Source organism: Vipera ursinii (assembly GCF_947247035.1).
Source record: "Vipera ursinii genome assembly, chromosome: 2".
NCBI classification, from domain to species: Eukaryota; Metazoa; Chordata; class Lepidosauria; order Squamata; family Viperidae; genus Vipera; species Vipera ursinii.
This window is the reverse complement of record NC_139513.1, coordinates 91854986-91880586: the sequence shown is the minus strand read 5'-3', so window position 1 is coordinate 91880586 and position 25601 is coordinate 91854986. Positions and strand designations below refer to the sequence as shown.

Genomic DNA, 25601 nt, shown 5'->3' with positions numbered 1-25601 from the left:
TAGGTGTATATTCGGTTTGTATTTGGGGTTTTATTCCTGTAAACCACCCAGGTTCCCCATAAAGTGTTTTGGCATAAGCTAAGCTTCCCTCCACTCAATACACTGGGAAATTCACTCATTTTCTGGGAATATAATAAGGTTGAAAATCTTCAACTTTTATTAACTATCCTTCTCACCAAAGATAAGTAATGCCTCTAGTTTGTTACTTGCTAACAACAAAAGGCTCTGTTAAGATTAGGATCTTCTCTTCACAACTCCAAATGATTTATTCCAGCTCTAAAAAAAAGCCTATCAAAATGTGGAAAGAGTAGAAAAGAACAGCTAGATAGGAGCTGAAGAGATTATTGGTTATTCTTCCTTACACTTGAGGCTTATGACCAGCTGCCAAATAAATCTTTGTATTATCTTTATTGCAGCATGATTAACAGTAATAAATTACATTGTCCTCAGAAAGTGTCAAAGGAAGTAGCATGCTTCTGGCATAATATCCCTCTCACCCATAGTTTCCTGATTTTCCTAGAGTAGTGCTTCCTAAATTCCTTCTCTGGACTTGGAAACGAAGAATGATTAGACCTGATTAGTAGATGATGGAAAAACTCCAGAGAATGGCCAGAATTATAAAAATCCTTGGGCTACTTCTACATTGTTACTAAGAAATCTACATGTGAAGCTACTAGGAACCATGCTGGACTTACCTTTAGCTTTAGTGCTCCATAGAATGACATCATCTATCCCTACAAATAACCAGGTTTTTCAGCAATATTCTTCATGTACTTCAAAATACAACCATAAATAAACTATGGTAAAGGTAAAGGTTCCCCCGCACATGCGTGCTAGTCGTTTCCAACTCTAGGGGCCCGTGCTCATCTCTGTTTCAAAGCCGAAGAGATGTCCGAGGACGTCTCCGTGGTCATGTGGCTGAACATGACTAGATGCCAAAGACGCATGGAACGTTGTTACCTTCCCACCGTAGTGGTCCCTATTTTTCTACTTGCATTTTTACGTGCTTTCGAAGTGCTAGGTTGGCAGAAGCTGGGACGAGTAACAGGCGCTCACTCTGTTATGCGGCACTCGGGATTCGACCCACCAAACTGCCGACCTTCTGATGGACAAGCTCAGCGTTGTAACCCACTGAGCCACCGCGTCCCAAAAAATAAACTATGACTTGAACTCAAACCAAGTCTCTATCTCTTGTAAAACCTCATGAAGTAAGATAGTTTCAGGAGGTGGAGAAGAGTTGCTTTCAACGCCTGAAACATCATAACACCTTACAGAATGGCTGCTTGAAAATCAGAATACTGCTGGAGATAGTTAACACTGAAATCTTGGCAATAATTCTGAGATGTACTGCAGTGAAGTTTTAGAAAATTGTGCTTATAAATATTTTTTGATAGGAATGATTAGCCATTAGTTTTTACATTACAGAATACTAACATTGAGTAACAAATGGAATTCTTTCAAACAAGAGCATAAAAAGAAACAGCTAGGAAATGAGACTCTAAGCAAAGTTCAAGCATCCTTCATGAAGAATAACACGGAAAAGCAGAGAGTTCTTGTAAACACATTAAAAAGCTTCCTCACTTACCTTAAATATGTTTTCAATGCACTGGTGATTGTTTTAACTTCCCATTCTGCACAGACGTCATCTTCTGTCTCAGCAGTTTTGGGATCTAAGAAAAGCGGCAAGAATGAGACCATAAAGAAAGGGGAAAAATCTTATTCCAGAATATTCACCATATGTTTATTGAGGTCTACCATATTTGGGGTGCAAAAATCCACGATTTGGACCAGAGATTGATTGATTGAGATGTGTGTGTGTGTGCACGCATGCACACACACACACACACACATACATAAACATATACACATCTATATCTACACACATACATACATACATATATATATATATATATGGATCTTTGGTCATTCAGAACACACCCACCATTCAAAACACACTCCCACCCAATCAGAACACACCTAATCCCCCACCCAATCAGAGCACACCTCCACCCACAGAACACACCCCCTCTGGCAGTTTAAAAAAGAGGAACAAACAGCCACTACCACATGCTTCTCCCAGAAGAAGGAAGCTGAAGCCACCAGCCTGAGGATGACGGATAGGATTCCGTCGAAACGTTGCTCCTACACCTTCAATTCTACGCGGGGAAAAACCTGAATGACCAAAGATCCACATACAAACACCCGCGAAAACCTCAGAAAACATATATGTATACACACACACACACACACACACACACACACTAAACTATAACTACCAGATTGGGCTACAGAATTCTAGATACATACACATATAAAATTTTATTTATGATGTCATCAAATGGTCATCTAGATTTTGGTAGCCCAGATTTGGTGCTGCATATATGGATGTAGGTGTGTAGAAATAAAGAATAACTTGGTTTGACATGTGGTCCTTTAGTTGAAAGATGTATTTTGAAACTACAGTTTGTTATCTGTCCGGACATGTATAAAAGGCCAAGAAAGAAGGAAGGAATCTGCAGTTTCTTCCAAAACACCAGAATTGATCCCAATAAGTCCCTTAACTGAGGACCTTTGTTTCTGTTTGGCATAAAGAGTTTGAAGAATCTTAGCAAGTAAACTGGAGGAAAAATTCAGGCAAAACAAGGATGAGAAAAGCAATTCAATACTTTCAACCTGCATACAGTATCATAATAGCATGGCAAAACAGGCCCAGAATACCACACACAGGAACAGCTAAACCACAGCTGGAATCCATCAATCAAACCCCAAACTATAACTGAAGGAGAAAAAGAGACTTTAAACAAATCAAGATGAAATTGGCAATATTCTTCATTATAGTAATTCTGACCTAAAATAATCCCATATTCGCATGTCACAAATAATGCTATCCAATTTCCTTTTTGGTAGTTTTGGAAGGACATGATCATGGAATTGGTACCAGGAGCTACCAGGGTGAATTATCAAATCTTCATCCATTGCCAACAGGAATTTCAGAGTTTCCCATAAGGCCCTTATAAGAGTAACAAACTGACAGTTACTGAATGCAGTACCAGCCTCTTTCACAGTGATCCCAGACGTAAACCAAAGGTGTGAGGGAGAAAGACAAGGGGAAGCAGGAACAGAAAACAAGCATAAGCAGCAGCATTTGAAGCACCACAGAAAATCATACAACTGTCTGCTCTTTCTTATTACTGCCAACCTTACCCATTCTCTGGCTCAACATAGACCAGGGGTCCCCAACCCCTGATCCGTGGACAGGCACCGGTCCGCAGCATGCCAGAAACCAGGTGGCACAAACAAGTGAAGCCCCATCTGTGGGAGGCAGGCAGCATGTGAAACCACGCTCCCTATGGTCCTCGGAAAAACCTCTCTTCAGGAAACCGGTCCCTGGTGCCCAAAAGGTTGGGGGGCCACTGATATAGACTACCTGCTGAGAAGACTACCTATCCCAAACTGCCCATGAGAAAGAAAATACAGTAGTCAATAGAGTAGAGTAGAGTAGAGTAGAGTAGAGTAGAGTAGAATAGAATAGAATAGAATAGAATAGAATAGAATAGAATAGAATAGAATAGAATAGAATAGAATAGAATAGAATAGAATAGAATAGAATAGAATAGAATAGAATAGAATAGAATAGAATAGAATAGAATAGAATAGGAGTCCTTGGAGGTCTTCTAGTCCAGCCCCCTTCTCAAGCAGGAAAACCTATACCATTTCTAGTCTCTTCTTAAAAATCTCCAGTGATGGAGCGCCCACAATTTCTGAAGGCAAGCTGTTCCACCGGTTAATTGTCCTCACTGTTACAAAGTTTCTCTTTAATTCCAGGTTGCTTCTCTCTTTTATTAGTTTCCAACCATTGTTTCTTGTCCTGCCATTTGGTGCTTTGGAGAATAACGTGACCCCCTCATCTTTGTGGCAGCCCCTCAAATACTGGAAAACTGCTATCATGTCGTGCCTGTTTCTTCTTTTCTTTAGACTAGCCAAACCCAAGTCCTGCAGCCGTTCTTCATATGTTTCAGTCTCCAGACCTCTTGATTATTTTAGTTGCTCTTCTCTGAATTTTTTCCAAACTCTCAACATCTTTTTTGTAGTGTGGTGACCAAAATTGGTTGCAGTATTCCAGGTGTGGTCTTACTAGGGTTTTATAAAGCGGTACTAATACTTTGTGTGATCTTGATTCTATGCCTCTGTTTACACAACCCAGGATTGTATTAGCTTTTTTTGGCTGCTGCTGCACACTGCTAGCTCGCAGTCAAGTGATCGTCTACTAGGACTCCAAGGTCCCTCTCACAGTTGCTGTTTTTGAGCCAGGTCCACCTAATCTGTACTTAAACCTTTGATTTTTCCTGCCTAAATGTAAAACCTTGCTTTTCTCCACATTAAAACTCATCTTGCTGGATAGGGCCCAAGTTTGTCAAGATTTTTTTGGATCCTGAGCTTGTCTTCTGGGGTGTTGGTTATTCCTGCCAGTTTGGTGTCATCTGCAAATTTGATGAGCTCCCCTTCTATTCCCTCATCTAAGTCATTAATGAAGATTTTGAAGATGGAACCTAAGATATTGAAGATGGGCCTAAGATGGAACCTTGTCATATTCCACTGCTTACTTATCTCCATGTGAATGTAGTGCCATTGAGGATTACTCACTGAGTACAGTTTGTCAGCCAGTTACAGATCCATCTGATAGTGTTGTTGTCTATCCCACTTTTTCTAGCTTACTAAGCAGCAGGTTGTGGTCTACTTTGTCAAATGCTTTACTGAAGTCTAAGTATACTATGTCCACAGCCTTTCGCTAGTCTACTAATTTAGTCATTTTATCAAAGAATGAAATAAGTTTGGTTTTGCATGATCTGTTTTTGACAAACCTGTGCTGGCTACTGGTTATGACTTTGTTTGGTTCTAGTTATTTGCAGATCTGTTTTTTGATTATCTTTTCCAAGATCTTCCCAGGTATTGATGTTAGACTGATTGCTCTGTAGTTTCCTTGGTCTGTTGTTTTTTTTCCCCTTTCTTGAAGATGGGAACCACATCGGCTCTTTTCCAATCATCAGGTACTTCTCCAATGCTCCAGGAGTTTTGAAAGATATGGTGGAATGGTTCTGAGATAACATCTGCCAGCTCTTTCAGAACTCTGGGATGTAATCTGTCAGGTCCGGTGATTTATATCCATCAAGGTCAGATAGGTGTTCTCTTACCGTTTTCTTGCTTATTTTAATTTTTGTTTCTAGTTTATCTTTTGCAGTCCTTGTTAATGACAGCCTTGTTTCATGACCATTCAGTTACAATAGTGATGAAAAAATACCTTTGAGACTAATCCTTGCATTAACAACTTTCACAAGTCTGTAAAGCAAAGTTGATGTAAGATCATAAGCATAACGGAGGTTTCACTTAGCAACTCCTTCACTTAACCAAGTTGCCAGTCCCAATTGTTGTTGCTAAATGAGGACTAAAGTCTTCAGTGAGGGAGACAAGCAATAGCAAAGGAGACAGTGAATCATTGCCAAACACAAGTGCTATCATGCAACTTGACAGATAAAGAGAATGAGAGGAACCCAGACCAGTTATGCAGGGCACATCCATAACTTCTACCAGAGTCACTTAAGGATTGGAAAACAAGGCATCCAACACACACTTTTTTATTTTCTGGAAAGCGCAAAATGAATTTCAACAAGGGGTTAACTCAGTAGTTGTTTTAGGGGGCACTGCTCTGCCGTTGGAAAATTGAGGAGTTTGTCATAGCAGCTTAAAACTTCTGCCTCCCTTCTTCACTCTTTTCCATGGTAAATTCATATTTGATGCTTCATTTGCAGCTCACAGATGAGGGTTATTGTTGTACGATACAGTTATGTGAGATCTCAAGGGGCACTGGATCAACATGTCCTTGAGGCTGAGCTGTTTCTACCGATCTCTTGTTTAATTGCTGAGTATGGAGGATTCTGGAGCAACTAAGAGTCTCTGTGACATAGCTCCTGAGCATGATTGATATCCTCATAACTGGTAAAGGTGGAGACTGCTGGGATTTTATACGCCACGCCTGATGGTCATGGTATGTCTTCTGTTGGAATGCTATAGCCAATGCCTACCTCAGTTCCAGGCCTAGAGGGTGTTAGCTAGCTAATTATAGTGGTATGTGGACCTTGGGCACGACCCAATCCTTTTGCTCTATGTGATGAACTCTTTGAACTGTGTGTCTCCATAGTTTTTATACTGGAATATTTGCCTGTTGTTTATGCAATAGAAATCCCTTTTGTTCATTCCCCCCCCCCCCCCTGTAATCCATATTATACTATCTTTTATCATGGTAGGCTTTGTGTACCTCTTGGTAAAAAGTTTGACTCCAATAGACATTTCTTGCTCTGTTATTTTTGGGGTCATGGATTGGAACAAATCCTATATTTAATTTGATAATAATAATTTAATTTGTATACCGCCCTTCTCCCGAAGGACTCAGGGCGGTGAACAGGGCAATACATAATAAAAAACAGAATACAAAAATTAAAAAGTGATTAAACCATTATGCCCGTAATAATTAATACATATTAAAATTAAAACTATTTATAAAAACCCAACCCCATCCCGTCAGACCAGGCCAGCTTGTTTGAAAAAGAAGGTTTTGAGATCGCGCCGGAAGGAGCGATATGGATATGGACTGGCAATCATATCGAAGGAGCGATATGAATATGGACTGGCAATTTGGATTCCAATTTGTGATAACTGAGGGGGGGGTGGAGAGAGAGAGATATACCTTCTCCATACTCTGAAATGGCTGACGATTGAAAAAGTCTCAAAACACCCAGAGGGTTTGCATGATCTGTCCAATGTGGGGATTCTTTTGCATCCTGCAACAATGACAAAAGAATTGTAACTGGTGGCTATAGTCAGCAGTGATTCTCTGCCCATTTGAGGAAGGGTTAGTTTGGTTCTGCTCTGTGAAAACAGGCAATTACCTTCCCTTTTTTATCCAGATGGAACCCTAAGAACTTCAGGAAGGAAGGAAGCGATTATAGTAAGGCAAGTTTTTTTTTCAGGCGATTCTAGCATATGCTGGCATGTTCCCAGGGAGATCCTGAGCTATTTTGGTTCACGAGGCTATACGGTTGTATGTCTTTATTAGTAGCATGTTCACTCACACTTTAGAGCACATGGGATTCTGTTTGATGGATTTTGAAGCTGAAGTGCAAGGAACTCTACTGAAGGGCTTTTTCCAATTTGCTGCCTATAAACACTTGCGGCTGCCAGCAACTTAATAGGAGTGTAGGACTCAGTTGGCAGGAACAGTATAACATTATCTATGGAGGTACAACGATTGTGTAGGATGGAGGTATCCTTTCAGAAATAAAAGAAGAACCGACATCATTTGTGGGCAACTGAAGCAGTTAAAGAATTGATGTGGTTTAATGGAAACGTTGCTCAATCAACTGGGCGTATCTAATATAATAGCCGAATAGCTGGACATGGATGCACATTTTTATGAATCTGCCTCACAGCTTTCTTTTCGGGGCTGATTTTAAAGTTTGTTTGCTTATTCATTCATTCATTCAATTTCTATAGCCACCCATCTAATGCAATATATGTCATCACAATAAAAAAAATACTAAAAACTTTTTAAAACAATAGAAATATACAAAGTAAATATACCAAGCACTGAGATACTTGGCCAGTTAGCAGTACAGCCAGGAAACGGGGCATTTAACACAGGCTCAGGAACACAGCCAGATTTTTAGGGCCTGATGAAAGGGCAATGGATGTTCCATAGAGTAGAAACCGCTACAGAAAAAGCTCATCTTTTGGTCCCTGAGAGCTGGCCCTCTTTGGCTGACAGGATCTGCAGCATGCCCATTCTGCTAGATCTAGTTGGAAGGTAGAGACTCTTGGAAAAAGGCTACGCCTCAGGTATCCCGGTCCCAAGCCATGTAGTTTACAAGTACTTATCTTTAACGATAACCACCAGGACCTTGAATTGCACCCAGAAGCACACTGGTAACCAATGCAGCTCATGCAGAACTTGTTCTGAACCAGCCCTCTTCTCGCACCCCTAATCAAAGGAAGAGTCTGGAAAGCGTCCAAGATCAAAAGGCTTCTGCCAAGTTTTAATTACACTGTTACAAAAATACAAGAGCTTGACTTCTCAAACGAAAAAGTTGCTTTCAGCAACTAGCCCCTCCCCAAACACTTCTTTTATAGAGAGCTCAGGGCGTGGTCTCCCTGTGCCTCCTCCCGAGGAGTCCCATAGCCTTCCTTTGTTTGTCCCTGCTCGTCTGCCTCCTGCGTCGGGCGTCCTTGAACAGGGCCAGCTGTGGGTCATCATCCTCCGCACTCTCGGGCTCACACAGCTGAGAAGAGGTTCCCGGCTGAGGACTCTGCAAAGTCTCCAAATCATCATCAGCCGGTTCGTTTCCCTCCTCCCCCACATCTGAGTCCTCCGATACATCGGACCCGGCTGTCGGGCCCACAGGCTGGCCCTGAGTCACAACAGAACTAGTGTTACGTGCGCCATGTATCTGTCACCATTTACCATGCACACAAGCCTCATTCTGCAACAGCTGAAGATTCTGAATGATCTTTAGAAGCCCAGTGTAGAATGTGCTACAATAGTCTAAATGAGAAGTTACCAGGACTTGGGTAACTGTGAACAGAACAGAGCCTCCCAATCCAGGCATGGGCAGAACTGGTGCACCATCCAAAGGTGTGCAAAGGCCCTCCTAGCCACGGCTGCCATCTGCTCTTTGAGCAGGAATCACAAATCCAGGAGGACCCTCGGATTGCACACGGAGTCTGAGTCTGGAGAACCCCATTCAGAACCAAAGATGAAAGAATCTCGTTTCCACAGGGCTCAAATACCCACAGTCACGCCATCTTGCTCAGGATGAGTCCGTTTTGCCCCATTCAGTCTCGAACAGCCTCCACAAACTGGAATAAGACATCCGAAGTTAATCAGTAACTCTCTCACACAGAGAGAGAGAGAGAGAGAGAGAGAGAGAGAGAGAGAGAGAGAGAGAGAGAGAGAGAGGCATACAAAAACCACAGAGAGTCAGTTTCTGTCATCCTCTGGCACGATGAAGAAGGGAGGAAGAAAGAAATGTGTAGTAGAGCTCTGAGGCGAAGACAGGAGTTGGACGTCTGGAAGTCCCACACCTACTGAAATCTGATGGTCATGATAAACGGGTGGCCCTTAGCAGTTAATCTGAGAAGAAGCAAATACCTGGGGCTCTGTTCAAGCACTCACATCAGCAGGGGCAGTTCATTTCCTGACCTTTACCTCTTCCTCCATTTGGTCATGTCTGACAGTCACCCTTAAGAGGGAAATATATGCAATCCTGCCCCTGAGAACTACACCGCAGAAGGAGCAAAGCTTCCTCTACCACGCTTCACATTTGGTAGCTCAGCTTCCCCTGGCAGGGAATCCCTGGGAGTGTGAAATACAAGCCATCCCCCACCCACCCCACCCCACCCCCGTCACTCTTGCCTGTCAGAGTGAGAGACATTCTGCTAATAATAAGTAGCATATCTGCACTGTGTCAAAACTATGTGAAACAGTTTGCAGATGAATCATTTCTGGCAGAGCGGCATGTACACTTGTATGCCTGCCCAGGGTTGCACCATGCTAGACACAGCCCCGTTAAAATAAAATAAAAATAAAAATCTGTCTCAACATACAGACAGAGAAAGTTCAGCCACTCCTACAACTGGCTGCATTTTGTTTGGATTGCGGGGGAGAACATGAAGTTTACACCCTGCTGTATAATGGGCCTTTTGCTCGGCAAATTATCCACTGAGCTGCTTTACCCAGTAGACCTTAAGCTCACAACTCCACAAACCTTTTGCCAGATGAGGGTTCAGGCCAGACTGACATTTGCTGTTGGAAGGCAAGGAAATTCTGCTCATGAGGTTCCCATTGGCTTGCAAAATAGAAACATCTGTAAAGAGCCTCGGGAGGCCTGCTAAGCAAAGTTCAGGATTAAGTGAGATTGCAGCCAAATGACTTTATCTTTGCTAGTCATCACTAGGTATGTCTCAGGAAAGTAAAGGGGACCGATTTTTACTGCTGAATGAGCTTTATGGGTAAGAGGTAGTGGCAAGTAAAGGTAAATATATATAAATTAAGCAACTTCTTTTCAGGTATTGCACAATGTTCACCCAAAGGCTAGGATGAACTGGATAGCTAATGGCTTATCTATGTCTAATTTTCCTTTCTCCCCCCCCCCTCTATCTTTTCATGCCCTTGCACTCTATGGTCTTTCAGTTTTTCCCATTTATCCCTGGATTTTTTTTTCCTTTTAAATAAAAACCGTTATAATCCCAAATCACATTAGCTCTTCCAACCATTCATGAGAAGAAATTCGGCTAAAATGTTAGCTTTCCCTGAACGATCCAAATTTCAGCGTAACTTCAGCTCATAAACCCCAAACGATTTGAAATGGTGGTATGCAGTAGAGGAGCCAAGAGGAAAAAGCTGTAAAATCTGTCCTCTGTTCCCTATTCCCTGAACCACATCTTTCAGGCTGGCCATTTGGACTTTGCTTGTGTCAGCTTTTCATACGTACAATGCAGTCATATCAAATTATAGACAAATTGCTTAAAAAACAGCTGGGCAGCAGAGCTATTTGTGGCACTGAGATGTGAACCCAACCTTTTTAATAGGCTCAGTTCTATATCCTGGCCTTATTCAGAAGCCCTTCTAAACTATCTGCTTTCGGGAAAACCTGGCAGTCACTACAGTATCTCTTGCAATGGATCTTCCCAATGGCCCAAGCACTGGGCTATTCTGCTAGCCTCTTGGAAAACAAATTAATCCTCTCTTATCCATGCTCCCTTATACTGCCAACATACACACTCATTCACAAACACAGTGCAGGCATGAAACATATTGACTTACGAGATCACATGATTCGCTCATCTAGTGTTTACAGGAGAGCCTGCATTTCCAAGTTAAACAAATTAGGAGAACAACGGCCACTAGCCTTAAAGAAAATACATAGCGTAAAACAATCTCATCTGTCTGGCAAAAGTTCTCCAGGTTTTCAAGCAAAAATATTTCTTTTCCATCCCTTTAATTGGACATACCACCCACTGAGCCCTAGGCTTCCTTGCACAGACTCTGCTTCCAAGTGCCTACCTCTTCCCTCCGTGAAACTCTGCGTTCTTCTCTTTAAACACACCCTCCGTTTCCCTGTTTTGTTTTGTTTCGAAGGGAAAGGAGATAAAATTTAAAATGTCTACCACTGTAAACTTTCACACGTTTGAGTTCTGAGTTATTTGTTTTCATATCTATAAATACATGCACAGCATCTTCAATGCCTGATCAGATTAGCAGCTTTAATAGGGGAAATACCCTATAAATTTTGGTGCTATAAAACTGCAAAAAGATGCACTGCTTTTAAAAAAAAACACTGCCCCAAACACATTTTTCTCTCTCATCCCAGTTGCTGATCTTTCAGCTCAGTGCTTCAATCTTTTTGTTTTTTTAAAAACCCTCCATGTTCCTACATGGCTTAAATGTTAAGCCTGAAAACAAGAACAGTATTTAATACAAGGGGTTGCTAAATAATTAAACTACAGAGAAGAAGAAGTGTGGGAAAAGACTTTTCTACCCAGCTGCTATTCCCTTCTGCCTCCTTAACAACCTGCTAAGATTACCTTCATTCCAGTGGAGCATTTTGGCTATACCATATATGGAGATAATTTCAACATAAGAAGAAAATGTGTGCTTTTGTTTCTCAAGCATGGCACAACTATCCTGCTGCAAGTTCACAGGACAGGAAGCCAATGAGTTCAATTGGCTGAAAACCATAATATTGTTCATGTGATGCTCTCAATTTTTACCAGATGTTAGAGTCAATCAACAGGATGACTTATCGTGTGCCTTGCTTAGCTTCTGAGAAGCATCAGTCCACTCACTCTTAGAAACAGCAGGGTTGGCCTACAAACATAATGGGCTTCCTAGAAAACCTAGGCTACATATTTGGAGAGACTTTCAGTTTTCAATTCAAGTCCAACTTCTATTTTTAATGAATTTTATCTATGCTGTTTCAGAAATATCTTAGCCGACAGAATAAACAAATCTCCATTCCTTTAGAGGAGAATATTTGTAGCTCCAGGCCAAAATGAGCTCGGGGCTCTCTGAGCTTGGTTGTTGTGTTGCAGACGTTTCGTTACACAAACTAAGTCACTTCATCAGTGCTAGTAAGAAGCGGGGTTTGCTCTCATCTTATATTTTAGTGGCTTGCCTCGTCAGAGTTGGTGGGAGTTTCCTTGGTGGTTTTTGGGTTGGGCTGTTTAAAGCAGAGGACAGAGTAGCCTTCAAAAACCTAAAAAAAGAACCAGAGACTATCATCATCCTACCTGCAGACAAAGACCGAACTACAGGTCACAATATATACAAAAAGCGAAACGATACCAAGCAAAGAAACTTACATCCCATTAAATACCAATCCAATGCAGAAACCAGACTACCAGATCAAGAAAGCTCTCAGTGACCTCACCCAGAAAGGCCAACTTTCCAAAGAGGAACAGTGACAGATGAGAAGCAGTGGTCTCATCCTCCCAGGCGTCTATGGATGCCCCAAAACACATTTGACAATTCTTAGACTGATTGTTCTACCTGTTGCCATTAGTTTGGTCTTCTTTATGTTTAATTATAATCCCAGTTTTCCACTGTGTTCCTTGACTTTCATTACTAGAACTTTCAAACCTGTGCATTTTCATCTGTCGGAGTGATATAATTGGCAAACTACAGGTTTTAGATATTTCTTCCTCCAATTTTATAGCCGTGTTCATATTCAGCCAATCTGGGTCCTTTAGTATGAATTAGCAGTAAGGCTGACTAATAAATAAGAAAATATAAAAGCTTTATCTCACTCTTTTGTCAACCTGGAAGCAGTCTGCTTCATCATGTTCTATACATAGTAGCTTTCTGTCCTGTATATAACTTTCTTATAACGACAGTGAAATGTTCTGGGATTCCCATTTTTCTGAGCATATTCCCTAGCTTGATATAATCAACACAATCAAAAGCCTTTCTATAATCAGTGAAGAACACAGTAACTTTTTTTGGGTATTCTTTGACTCTCTCAAGTTTCCTGTGTGTTTATTTAAAAGGGGGGCTGAGGCATCACCATTAAGTAGATAACACCTTATTTTTCCCCTCTATTTTTCATCATGTCTTGGTACTTAGGATGTTAAACATGGCATCAAATAATCTCTCTTTTGCTCATTTATCATCTTTACAATCATCATTCCCTACCTGGATTCAGACGTTTTTGCAAAACACCCAGTTTTGGTTTAATGTTTAACATTCATATTGCTCACATGATATTGCCTCAAAATCTTGAACTGACATCTAATTCTAAACTCAACACACATAAGATTTGAATCACAGACAAAACTGATGCATTTCCTCTTTTCCCACAAAAGCCAAATTATTTAGTTTTCTACCTTCCATGTTATCAGCACTTTTCAGATTCATAGGCTTCACTACTATAAATACAATGTAAGATGTGGAGATTGTAGCTATCATTATCAAGACAAATGCTACCCATTTTTTTTCTTTCAGAAACATGTTTTGAATAGAACTTAAGCTGGATAATTTTTTTCCCCTTGGCTTGAAAGGTTAGACCTCTGAAAACTATTACTGGAGTGCAACGATCTGCTGCAAGAACCTTAAAGAGATCATTTTTCAGGATACAGATTCAGAAAACAAAATGTTGTTGTGCAAAGGATTTCTATTTCATTTTAAAAGGCCCAGATTTAGTTTGGAAAATAATAATTATTATTATTATTATTATTATTATTATTATTATTATTATTATTATTATTATTTTATTTATATACCGCCCTTCTCCCGAAGGACTCAGGGCGGTGAACAGGGCAAATGTATAAAATACAAAAGTACAAAAGTTAAAAGGAATTAAACATAATGCCCAAGGTAAAAACAATAAATACAAATATTAAGAACAATAAAAAAACCAACCCATCCCCCATCAGGCCAAGCCGGCTTGTTCAAATAAATGCGTTTTCAGATCGCGTCGGAAGGAGCGGAGGTCGGGCGCCATCCGGAGCTCAACCGGCAACCGATTCCATAACTCCGGGGTGCCCACAGAGAAGGAACTCCCTCTGGGGGCCACCAAACGACATTCTCTGATCGGTGGCACCTTGAGGAGGCCCTCTCTGTGGGAACGCACAGGGCGGAGGGACGTTGATGCCGGCAGCAGGTGCTCCCTAAGGTACTCCGGACCCATGCCATGTAGGGCCTTGAACACCATTACCAGTACCTTGAATCTTACTCGGAAGACAACGGAGCAGAGGTGTAACATGGGAGTATCGGGAGACTCCCAACACGACTCTCGGGGCTGCATTCTGTACCAGTTGGAGCCTCCGAGTGGTCCTCAAGGGCAGCCCCATGTACTGAACTGATGACAGATTGACAAGAATTCATAAATTCCTCACTGAATTGCCAAAACTGAAAAGCATGTCTCCTGTGTGATTCTGCCAAAAGGACATCAACGGTCCAATTTGCCTACTCTCAAATTTATTTTTAAATTCTGATGGGAACCAAGTATAAACATTTCTGAAGATGCCACCATGAAAGAATGGGTATAAGAAACTTCATGAAGCCAATTATGATAGGATAGAAAAAATACCGCAAAACCAATCCCTTAACCAAATCAGGGATACAGGCAATCCACCTTTCAAATGAACATATTTTCCCTGATGTTCCCCTCCTCATTCTAATGTGGTATCTGGCCGCTTTCTAGCACTTTCCTTTGGGCAAAAGAGAAAAAGAAATGACACTTCATTTAACCAAAGGGAAGGCATAATTTGTAGAATCCCAGAAGCTATAGTACAGTAAAACTGGCGTTCCTTTTAACTTGATGAAAGAGCCAGAAGACTGATTAGAAAAAGCGGAAAAAGAAACTATAATAGGCAAAGGGAATGGTCTTGAAGGACAGGATGAAGAATCATTACCAAGAAAATGGTCAGACAAAAGAGGACCAAGACCTGGATAGTAATGTATTGTAAATAAACATCTGTGACTTGAAAAAGGGAGGAAGTGGGGCAGGAAAGGGAAGCATATTAAGATTTGCAAGTTTCTATTACTATAGCTTTACAATACAAGTATATTGGCCTACATGACATTGGATTCCTAGTCTGGTCTTCTTTGAAGGGTCTCCCCAGATTCTTCCTTCCCTCAAAGCATCATATTAAAAGCCTTTCTTCTTAGGCTCTCCAGCATGGGAATAAAAGGTTAAGGACACTCTAAAGGTAAAGGTAAAGGTTCCCCCACACATGCGTGCGAGTCATTTCCAACTCTAGGGGCCAGTGCTCATCTCTGTTTCAAAGCCGAAGAGCCAGCGCTTGTCCGAGGACATCTCCGTGGTCATGTGGCTGGCATGACTAGACACCAAAGGCGCACGGAACACTGTTACCTTCCCACCGTAGTGGTCCCTATTTTTCTACTTGAATTTTTACGTGCTTTCGAACTGCTAGGTTGGCAGAAGCTGGGACGAGTAACAGGCACTCACTCTGTTACACAGTACTCGGGATTCCAAACTGCCGACCTTCTGATCGACAAGCTCAGCGTCCCAACCCACTGAGCCACCGCGTCCCTTTACCTTAAGGACGCTCTACCAACCAGTAAACTCCACATTTATGTTCTTGTGTGTAATCCAATCATGGAAAATGATTTCCTAGGGTAAGAGAATAACCAATTTCCATAGTATCCATGAGTTGCCTTCTAAAATAGAATCAAATAAATAAAATAAAATAAAATAATAAAATAAAATAAAATAAAATAAAATAAAATAAAATAAAATAAAATAAAATAAAATAAAATAAAATAAAATAAAATAAAAATTAGACTAACAGCACTCTAGGTTCAGAAGGAAACTCAATACACATAAGTAACATTATCAGAAGTTACTTCTGTAGTCTTTAATGGAAATCCTTCATACATTTGAATAAACATGGGAAATGGGTGCTTTCAAGCCAGCTTGGACTCCTAATACACACTGGGACACGTCCCTGCAGTTTTCTTAGCAACTTTTTTGGAAGTGGCTTGCTAATACCTTCTTTCTAGGACTGAAAGTGAATGACTAGACTAAAATCACTCAGCTGGCTTTCTGCTTAAAACAGGAAATCTTGGCTTCTAACCTAATGTTTTCATTGCGACAGCAAACTAGTTCTCACAGTTGAATAGCCTACATTAGAATTTTTCATGAAAATATAAACAGGAGTAAAAAGGAATGATGTATTTTTTCAGAACTTTTAATTTGGTGCAACAGTTACTGTCCAAAGCTAAAACAAGGGAGATATATAGATTACATCAAAAGGGGTTATTGTCAAGATTCAAATGACTACTTCAAGAAGCGTAACTGTGGTAAGCTTCAAAACTAGGTTATTTAGAATGACAGATGTTTTGTGGGAGATTACATTCACAAATTAAGCAATATCATCCCTCTTTACTATATATACCGTACATAGAGAGAACATTTTCTTCCATGTACATGTAACATAGTTTGGAACCCAATTAACTGAATTTGGAATTTTTAATAAACTATGCTAAACCAAAGTGTTTTGCCAGGATTAGAATCACTCCTTTCCTTGTCCTTAATTATAGCCAGAATGAGGATTCCACTAAACTTTATACTATCTTTGGGTTAATTATAGTTTGCCTTGCCATATAAATAAGAACTGGGACTAATTGTAATCATGCTTCGAACAAGCCACATAATATTTACAACCACAGTTAAGCTTGAACTTGTTTAAAAGCTGTAGATAGTACAGACAAGGCTGTATATTGTCGCCCTGCCTATTTAACTTATATGCAGAGCACATCATGAGAAAGGCAGGGCTAGATGAATCAAAAGTTGGAATTAAGATTGCCGGAAGAAATATCAACAACCTAAGATACGCAGATGATACCACTCTAATGGCAGAAAGTGAAGAAGAACTAAAGAGCCTCTTGTTGCGGGTGAAGAAGGAGAGTGCAAAACTTGGGTTGAAACTTAACATTAAGAAAACCAAGATCATGGCATCTGGCCCTCTCAATTCCTGGCAAATAGATGGGGAAGAAATGGAGGTAGTGACAGATTTTATTTTCCTGGGCTCCAAGATCACTGCAGATGGGGACTGTAGCCAAGAAATTAAAAGACGCTTGCTCCTGGGGAGGAAAGCCATGGCAAATCTAGACAGCACACTAAAAAGCAGAGACATCACCCTGTCAACAAAAGTGCGTATAGTCAAGGCTATGGTCTTCCCAGTTGCAATGTATGGCAGTGAAAGTTGGACCATAAGAAAGGCTGAGCGCCAAAGAATTGAGGCCTTTGAACTGTGGTGCTGGAGAAGACTCCTGCGAGTCCCTTGGACTGCAAGGCGATCAAACCGGTCAGTCCTAGAGGAGATCAACCCTGACTGCTCTTTAGAAGGCCAGATCCTGAAGCTAAAACTCAAGTACTTTGGCCACCTAATGAGAAGGAAGGACTCACTGGAGAAGAGCCTAATGCTGGGAAAGATCGAGGGCAATAGAAGAAGGGGACGACAGAGAATGAGGTGGCTGGATGGAGTCACTGAAGCAGTAGGCGTGAGCTTAAATGGACTCCAGAAGATGGTAGAGGACAGGAAGGCCTGGAGGAATGTTGTCCATAGGGTCGCGATGGGTCGGACACGACTTCGCAGCTAACAACAACAACAACAACACAACAGATAGTACAGAAAGTTGCTCTTTGACCAGATTGCTGAGGGCAGATCTGTTACTAAATATGGTACTTGACCAGTCACAATTCACAATTGCTCTGTTATTTTATCTTTAATTATCTCGTAAAATGTTAGTTCTAAATGGCAGATTTTGTAAATTTTGCTGCTTCTTATGAACCCCAAACTAATTTTGGAAAAGGCTTTTAGTGCCAGGGCTTTTTTTGTCATAGAACGCTCAGAACGGAGTTCCGGCACCTTTTTTGGATGGAACCTTGTAGGGTAGGGCAAGTTGGGTTGTATGACATGTGTGAGTTCCGGCACCTTTTTCTTTTACAAAAAAAAGCACTGTTTAGTTCTATAGACTTTTTTCCCTTATTCTGAAAATATTCTGTTATTAATACTTGTTCATAAGCAATACTCAGAGGTGAGGGTGAAAAACATATTGTCAATCAATTCAACTGGTAATTATTGTGCCTCTTTCAGTGGGAGGGATCGGGAACTTTAAGACTCAGCCTCATCAAATCAAACAGCACTTCTGCAACTGGCCTTCCGGCAGCTGCTGCACATCTAACAGCTGGTTTACCCAAGACTCCAAGTCCAAGCCACATCAAGCATCTGGTGTTTCCAATTAAGTGTAGAAATGTACCCACATTCCCTTGTCAATTTATGAACCAGTGATATTTCCTTGAAACCTGATCCTGTTATCATTTAAACCAAATGTTAACCAGTAGCGCCAATCACACCTGTTTCTATGTATAGATGGGAAAATGCAAGGGAAAAACAAAGCCCATTATAACAATCCTATCAGAATGATAGAATGAATATTTGAAAAGGGGAACGTTCTAAGAAAAAAAATCAGGAAGTAAAAGGTTTCAGTTCTGATTTTTTTAATGCAAATCAATTCCTTGATTGTCCTACACAAGCTATTTAATCATTAGGGAGTACATAGAAAATCAAGTAGTCACTTTTCAGACAAGTTAATAATCATAGCACAGGTGGCTGCACTCAGAACTGCCTTAGAGAAAGATGTTTTTCCCATCCATCAGTTCATTATTCATTCTTAATCACAAGAATTCTTAGGGTCCTCTCCATCCCCAACCCCAGAAGACCCTTTATGTCCATGGCGATTTATTACTGCAACTTCCTTCTCTTCAATATCTTCAGTATCTCTTCATTCTCTTTGTAATGACAGATTAAAATCTTTGCCCCTACTCTCAATAGATGCCCAAACCATTGCAACCATTTTCCCAAGCCTTATTTCATATTCTTTAAAATAGTCCTAATGCCTCCACTAAAGTAATTTCTATCTTTTCTCTCCATAAATAACTAAACTATATATTGCTGTTTTGTCCTTCAACTCCAATTTACTATTCTCCAGTTTTATTCTTCAGTGTGAAAATATCGCAAGTTTCTGCTCTCCAACTTTCAATTGAAAAGAAAAGAGGAAGGAAGGAAGGAAGGAAGGAAGGAAGGAAGGAAGGAAGGAAGGAAGGAAGGAAGGAAGGAGGGTACAGTTCTTAAGGTCACAATTCTTATCATGAGCAACTGTGAGAAAAACAGTTTAAGTAACTTGATGGAATGCCTCTATAAATGACAATTGGAGAGCATCAAAAATTATCAGTCAGCACTGATAAGGTGTTGCAAAATTCTTTTTTTAACTTATTATATATAGATTGTAGAGCTGCTGCTAAAATGACACATACATGTTAAATATTTGCTACTTTTATTTGGTATAGAACACAGGTCTGCAGCCTGCGGCTCCCAGTCCTCTGCCATGTGCAGTCCCCCAAAAAAAAGTGGGACTAAAAAAGTTCAACCAATCAATTCAAATATGCAGGGTAGGTGCATATCTCGCCTTGGCTCCACTCTTCAGTCAAACCCTGTTCTGCGCATGCGCACATGTACGCGCATGTGCACACATTTTTTGCGGCTCCCAGTTTTTCCTTTTGTGAGGGAACCGGTTCCGAGTGGCTCTTTCACTGTTTCAGGTTGCTGACCCCTGGTATAGAAGGAAGGAGGGGGAAGGGAGGTCTCATTGAAGCTCAGCAGATCTCTTCTTCCAATTGTCTTAAGGATCCTAAAACTGTCTTTGTTCTTTCATACATATGGTATTTTTGATAACAAATGTTTATTTTGACTGTAAAGCACTTTAGAAGGACTGTACCCTCTGAAATGTAGCTATAAATTATTGCAATATATTAATAAACATCTGCAAGGTATCTAGGATCTAATTATCTAGGAAAAACCTATAAGAACCTATTATTTGCACTTAAACCTATGGTCAGAATATTGACTTTGGAAGTAGCATAGGTTCGTAACTAAAAAGCACCGGAAATTCCCATTTGTCAATTAAAAATATGCTCTGAGAAGCTAGGAAAAATATCACATTCGAGTAATTAAAAACAAATAATAAAAACACCATATGCCCATTATGGCAAGTATTAAAAGAGAGGAGAAATTAATGCATAAATACACAAACCACAGTTTAAGCAGAAATCTGGGTTGGGAAAGCTCAGGAAAAAAAAATCATGATGATTTTGGCACAGTTACATCTTATGCATCAGTTATGATCATCCTTGGATCAAGAGACTTTGTACACATAGTACATGGAGCAGCAGCTGGTACAAAATCTGGCAGCCTGGGCAGTGATGTGAGATATGATGACACCCATAACTTTGAAAGCTGAAGTAGTTACTGGTTTATCCCCAGTACATTGTCACCTTCCATGCCTTACATAGCACCAGATTGCTTTCTTCCATTACATCAGGGTGAATAGAGTTGATCCCCTCCAGATCCTATTGCTACAAAGATGCCACTTAATGCGATCTCAGAATCGGGCACTTTCAATTTCTACTTTGATGCTGCAGAAATTCCTACCTACTGTATGTACAGCCAATCTGTTCCCTTGGGGCTTTCTTTCTTTCTTTCTTTCTTTCTTTCTTTCTTTCTTTCTTTCTTTCTTTCTTTCTTTCTTTCTTTTCTTTCTTTCTTTCATTCTTTCATTCTCTCTCTCTCTCTCTCTCTCTCTCTCTCTCTCTCTCTCTCTCTCTCTCTCTCTCTCTTTCTTTCTTTCTTGCTATTCCATCAAATGCAGGAGGTACATACTGATTTAAGATTTCAACATTAGGATGTGTGTTTCTGTACTTATTTCTCTTTCTTATATAATTCTGAAATAGTATTTAGTTTGTTGTATTGGAAGATTGTTTTTTCCTGCAGTTTTCATTTTAATTATTAGCCACCTGCATATAAATATTAATACAAAACAGAAAGTTTATCTCCTAAAAAGCAGATAAATGTGTAAAATAGAAAGAATACATAAATGTGATATGCATTCCTTTCACTAAGTATTTCAGTGTAGTGCAGTGAAGATCTTGCATGATGTCCTTCCTTCAGAAGCTGATTTTTTAAAAAAATAATTAAATTCACAGTGGTAAGTCTCTTTCCTTTGGGATGCATTGGCACAGGAAAAAACAGCATGTAATTTTTTTTCAGCTCTACTTACCCATTAAGATACTCAATAGTTTTTGAACTCTGGAGTTAACCCCAACTATTCTGTAGAGTCCTTGTTCGTTGATCCCTATGGAGTGAAATTATTTAATTTAGATAAATGGTTGGAAAGTAATTTAATGCTTCTTTTTAAAAAGAGCAGTTTCTCACAGAGCTACACTAATTAAAGTCTCTCACAGCATTCTACACACTTTTCAAGTTTCTTATTAAATTGGATAGCATTTCTTTTTGTGTTTCAGGTTAAAGACCCAGATGCGATTTCTAGTAAAAGATACTCCCTTACTATAATGAGATAATTAAAAAAAAATGAGGGAATGTAAAAACCTGTTGTTAGGTGTGGGGTTGGGGCTGAGAGGTCATATACTGTACACAAACAGCAGTACAGAATGTCTCTAAGAATTAGACATTGTGGTTAAATGACCTTAGCTTTTATCATTTGAAAATTTTAATTTCTTTTTTCAAAATACAGCTGAATAATAATATTTAACCTATAATTTTAATCAACACCAATATTCTTAAGCTGTTTTTTTAATTTAACACCAAATCAAATACAGACTTGTGGTTGTGGGGTATAAAAGCTAAAGCTCAATAATTATTTTTATAAGCCACGGTTTGTGTTCATAAAAACTTAAAATATCTACAATCATAAAAAGGTAACCAGACAATAAATTAACATTGCTTTAAGTAGGGTCCAGTACATTTCTGGGAAAGTATAATTCTCAAAAGTTATTTCATTTGATATTTTAAAGATGAATTTCCCTCAGTAACATAAGCTGATTTAAAAATCAGGTCATGAAAACCAAGATAGTATCTATGAAAATTGAGAGAAGAAAGAATGCCAAGGAAGCCTCCCTCTGCTATATAGATAGAATATAGTTCTGTATCTGGAAACATCACCTCTAGATTCAACAGCATGGATACACTTCTTAACGATGCTGAAACCCATATTATCCAACTGGGCCACTGCAAGGGAGGAAAAAAAAACAATTTACTAAAGAAAAGAGTAATAGTTTAATAGAAATGCAACACCATTATTTTGCTTTGCTTAGCTTTTTTAAAAATATATAAAAGCATTCTAAAACAGAGTACATTTCTCAAGATACTTTTTACTGTCCAGGGTAGAACTGTAAGGATCAAAACACAGGCATCTGAATAATTATTCTGAAAGACTTCTATTAATAATCTCATGGGACTGGAAGAGAAATCAGAAACTTGAAGAAAAGTAAATTACCAATGACTTCACTAAGGATATGTGGGGAATGGACAGGTTGATGAGTATGGGTGATGGAACACAAGCAAGGAAACCAAGGATAAAGGTTTGAGTAAAGCAGTTGCAGTTCTGAACTATGTGATTTTACACGAGTGCACGAGGAAAAAATGACAAGTGTATTGAGATGGCCCAACACAAAGTTGATCTCTTTTGCATTCACTTCTTAATATTGTATGCAACTGCACAAGGGCCAGAGCATGTTTCCATCATTTTGACAAAGTCTTGACTAACTGTGATCGACACAGTTCTCATGTAATAGTTTAAGGATCAGGTAAATAAATAATCCCACATTAGTTATTATCAATGTAATTCTGTTTGTTATTTACATTTTTCTTTCTCTTGTGTGACCTCAATAGGTCCATACTGAAAACAAAAATGCCTGCCTTGGTTTACTGGCAGACTTTGTCACAGTCTGCATGTTCCTAAATGTAAAGGCAAAAGATTGAGAATTTTGCCACACCTCCTACCATCACCTCTCTGGACTCCGACTGTATATATCTCCAAAAATGGTATCCTACTACTCTCTGGAGAATGAATAACTAAACACCCACCAAGTAAATATATCTTCAAAACCCTGCCATTATCATTCCAAGTTGCTGAATTAGGGCTTAAAAGTCCTATGTGGGTGAGATCAGTTGCTATTTCTTGGCACTCTATACTACCTAATGGTCTCACACAGTCTTTAAAAAGAGAGCTTATTAAACATTCCAACTGACTGCTAGCACATGGTTAGAATTACAGAAATAAATAACCATCCCTAAAATACAAAATTTACAATAAAGCTCAGAGTCATGTGGTACAATCTTGAAGCAGGGGTATCTACTGGAACAGAGTTTTTACATGCAGCTGTTCTGTGATATCTCAGCTGGCTTGGAAGTAAAGAATCCATGCTGTTCTCACTCTTTTTAGTATTGTGGCTACAACTCCCACAAAGGGATTGCTTAACAAACAATACATTGCAGTTCCTTTTATTCATTTTATTTTGCAGACTTCCAAAAGGTGTTGTCATTATCATTATCATTGTGTTGTATGAATTATTCATTCTATGCTGATGACAATACCTTAGAATCATCCAAACAAATTACAGGATAAGTATCCAAGCATTGTCACTAGGGCTACAAAAAAAATCAATTACGTTCCTCTGGTATACTTTAACTAATTTGAATTAGTCATATATACAATATATACATACATAATTATTAAATCCATTAAGGCTTAACACATGTTTTGGTCAGCTTCAGCCTAGGATGATATCTCTTCCCAATGGAAAAATAAATCTCTCTCGCTGCTGGTTAAGTATTTTAGTTAAAGACAGATAGTTTTGCAGTTCAAGCAGCAGTCCCCAAACTTTCTGGCAGCGGTGGTGGTGATGAGGCAAAGGGAATGGTTCTGTGCAAGTGGCAGTCACAGGTGCGAATCTCCATTTGTGCAAGCAGCAGGTTTGTGCACCCGTTTACACAAATGCAGTTTTGCATGCTTGCACATAGCTTGTGCCGCACAGGCTGTGGCCCAGTACCAGGCCACAGCCCAGGCAGGGTTGTGGATCCCTGCATTAAAGGACCTTGTCAATGGTTAGCTGAGTATAAAGCAAGAACAGCAATGGAAAGCTAGAGGAACGGAGCTTATTGCAAAGAGGCAACGTCCCTGATGCTTCTCATGCTTTTATTCAGAAGGCATCTACTGTATCTACATAAGACATCTAAATAAGCCAAGTGTCATTCTCAGTGGGGAGTTGTGAATTTATATGTAATAACATCCAAAATAAATGTGGCAAATGGGTCCATTTGCACATGTAGGAATTTAAGAAGGAATTCTAAAATATGAAACACACAGTTCAGATTAGACTACACTTATCAGAGAGGGAGTTTATTTTGGCTGCAGCTGTAGCTGCTATTTGCCATTGTCTATTTTTGTGTTTTAACAATCTGGTTGTGTATTGCTTGGATCCCTGTTGGATTTTAGAGAGAATTTAGATGTTTTAAATAAACAAGAGAGAGCTGTGATGACATACCAAAACAGGAGTTCCCAATTTCAGAGATTTGATTTTGGGAGATTAGTTTTTAGAGGCACAGTGTTCACTTTTTAAAAATATACCGTAGCTACACACCCAAAATCAATTTTTAAGCAAAAACATTTCTTATAAGTTTACTGCCTACAAGTTGTAATAGGCAAAACATCAGTGCAGATATAAACACAATTTGATATTGATTATGGATGGTTCCACAAAATAGAGTGGTTCTTGTAAGAAATGTTCATGCAATTTTTATCATGTAAGCCTACCGGAGCCATAAAACTATATAGATACCAGATGTATAGATGGAGTTCTTTCTATCATTTCACAGCTGGAACAACTGCAGCTGGAAACAAACAAGTGTGTTTTCTTGAACGCTACATGAATGGATTCCTGTGTCTGAATGGTTAACATGCAACTTGGCTTGCAGATGCAATCTAAATTGCAGTGCAAGTGTATTAATTCATGGCTGGCATCCTGAACTAATAACCTCTCTTCAGTTTCAAAAGGAACTTTTCAAGAGTTGTTTCATTCAGAGCAAGAAGCAGGGATAAGAGATTCTGTTTATCTATGCAGAATAAACCAAACACTAGTATAAACACCAAGGAGAAGTTCAGACACCCGAATTAGTGGATAAGCCTTAAATGCACAAGCATGGGATTATTAAAAGAAACCAATTAAATATATTAAATAATTTGAGCAGTCCATCAACCTACCCAAAAATGAAGCAGTATATTCTCCAAAAGTTGAAGAAAAAAAACACAGTAGGGCAGACCTGTCAAACTCGCGACGTCACGTGACGTCGCACAACGTATCGGAAGAGTTTTGACATTGCTGGCAATGGGGTGGGCGTGGCTTATGGATACGTCCGGCCCGTGGGCCAGCAGTTTGACACCCCTGCAGTAGGGGGAATCCTGAATTAATAGCTAGCAACCAGTATAAAACTCAAAATGGCCGGATTTTTAGAAGAGCAATACATCTTAATATTCTTAGCTAAATGATCAATAAACAGAGCTCATAATTCTTTGCAAAGCAGGTTTCTTGATTTTTTTTCAAAAGGAAGACTTCCACATAGCTTCAAGAAATCCCGAAGGATTTCTATGAACAATCATGTAGACATGGAGG

The 25601-nt window shown here is 39.6% G+C and overlaps 1 protein-coding gene across 4 annotated transcripts in view; it reads right to left on the bottom strand.

The window, feature by feature from the left end:
* ARHGAP26 (Rho GTPase activating protein 26) overlaps positions 1–25601 on the bottom strand; it is a 295272-nt gene that overhangs the window by 102201 nt on the left and 167470 nt on the right. For 3 of the 4 annotated variants that reach the window (XM_083353575.1, XM_083353576.1, XM_083353578.1), the window contains 3 exons: positions 22093–22158; positions 21191–21265; positions 1586–1670 (listed from right to left, as the gene is read on the bottom strand). In XM_083353575.1, the coding sequence (XP_083209701.1) occupies positions 1586–1670; positions 21191–21265; positions 22093–22158 (226 nt within the window). The remainder of the gene's footprint in view (positions 1–1585; positions 1671–21190; positions 21266–22092; positions 22159–25601) is intronic. The other variant, XM_083353577.1, reaches the window with a different exon arrangement.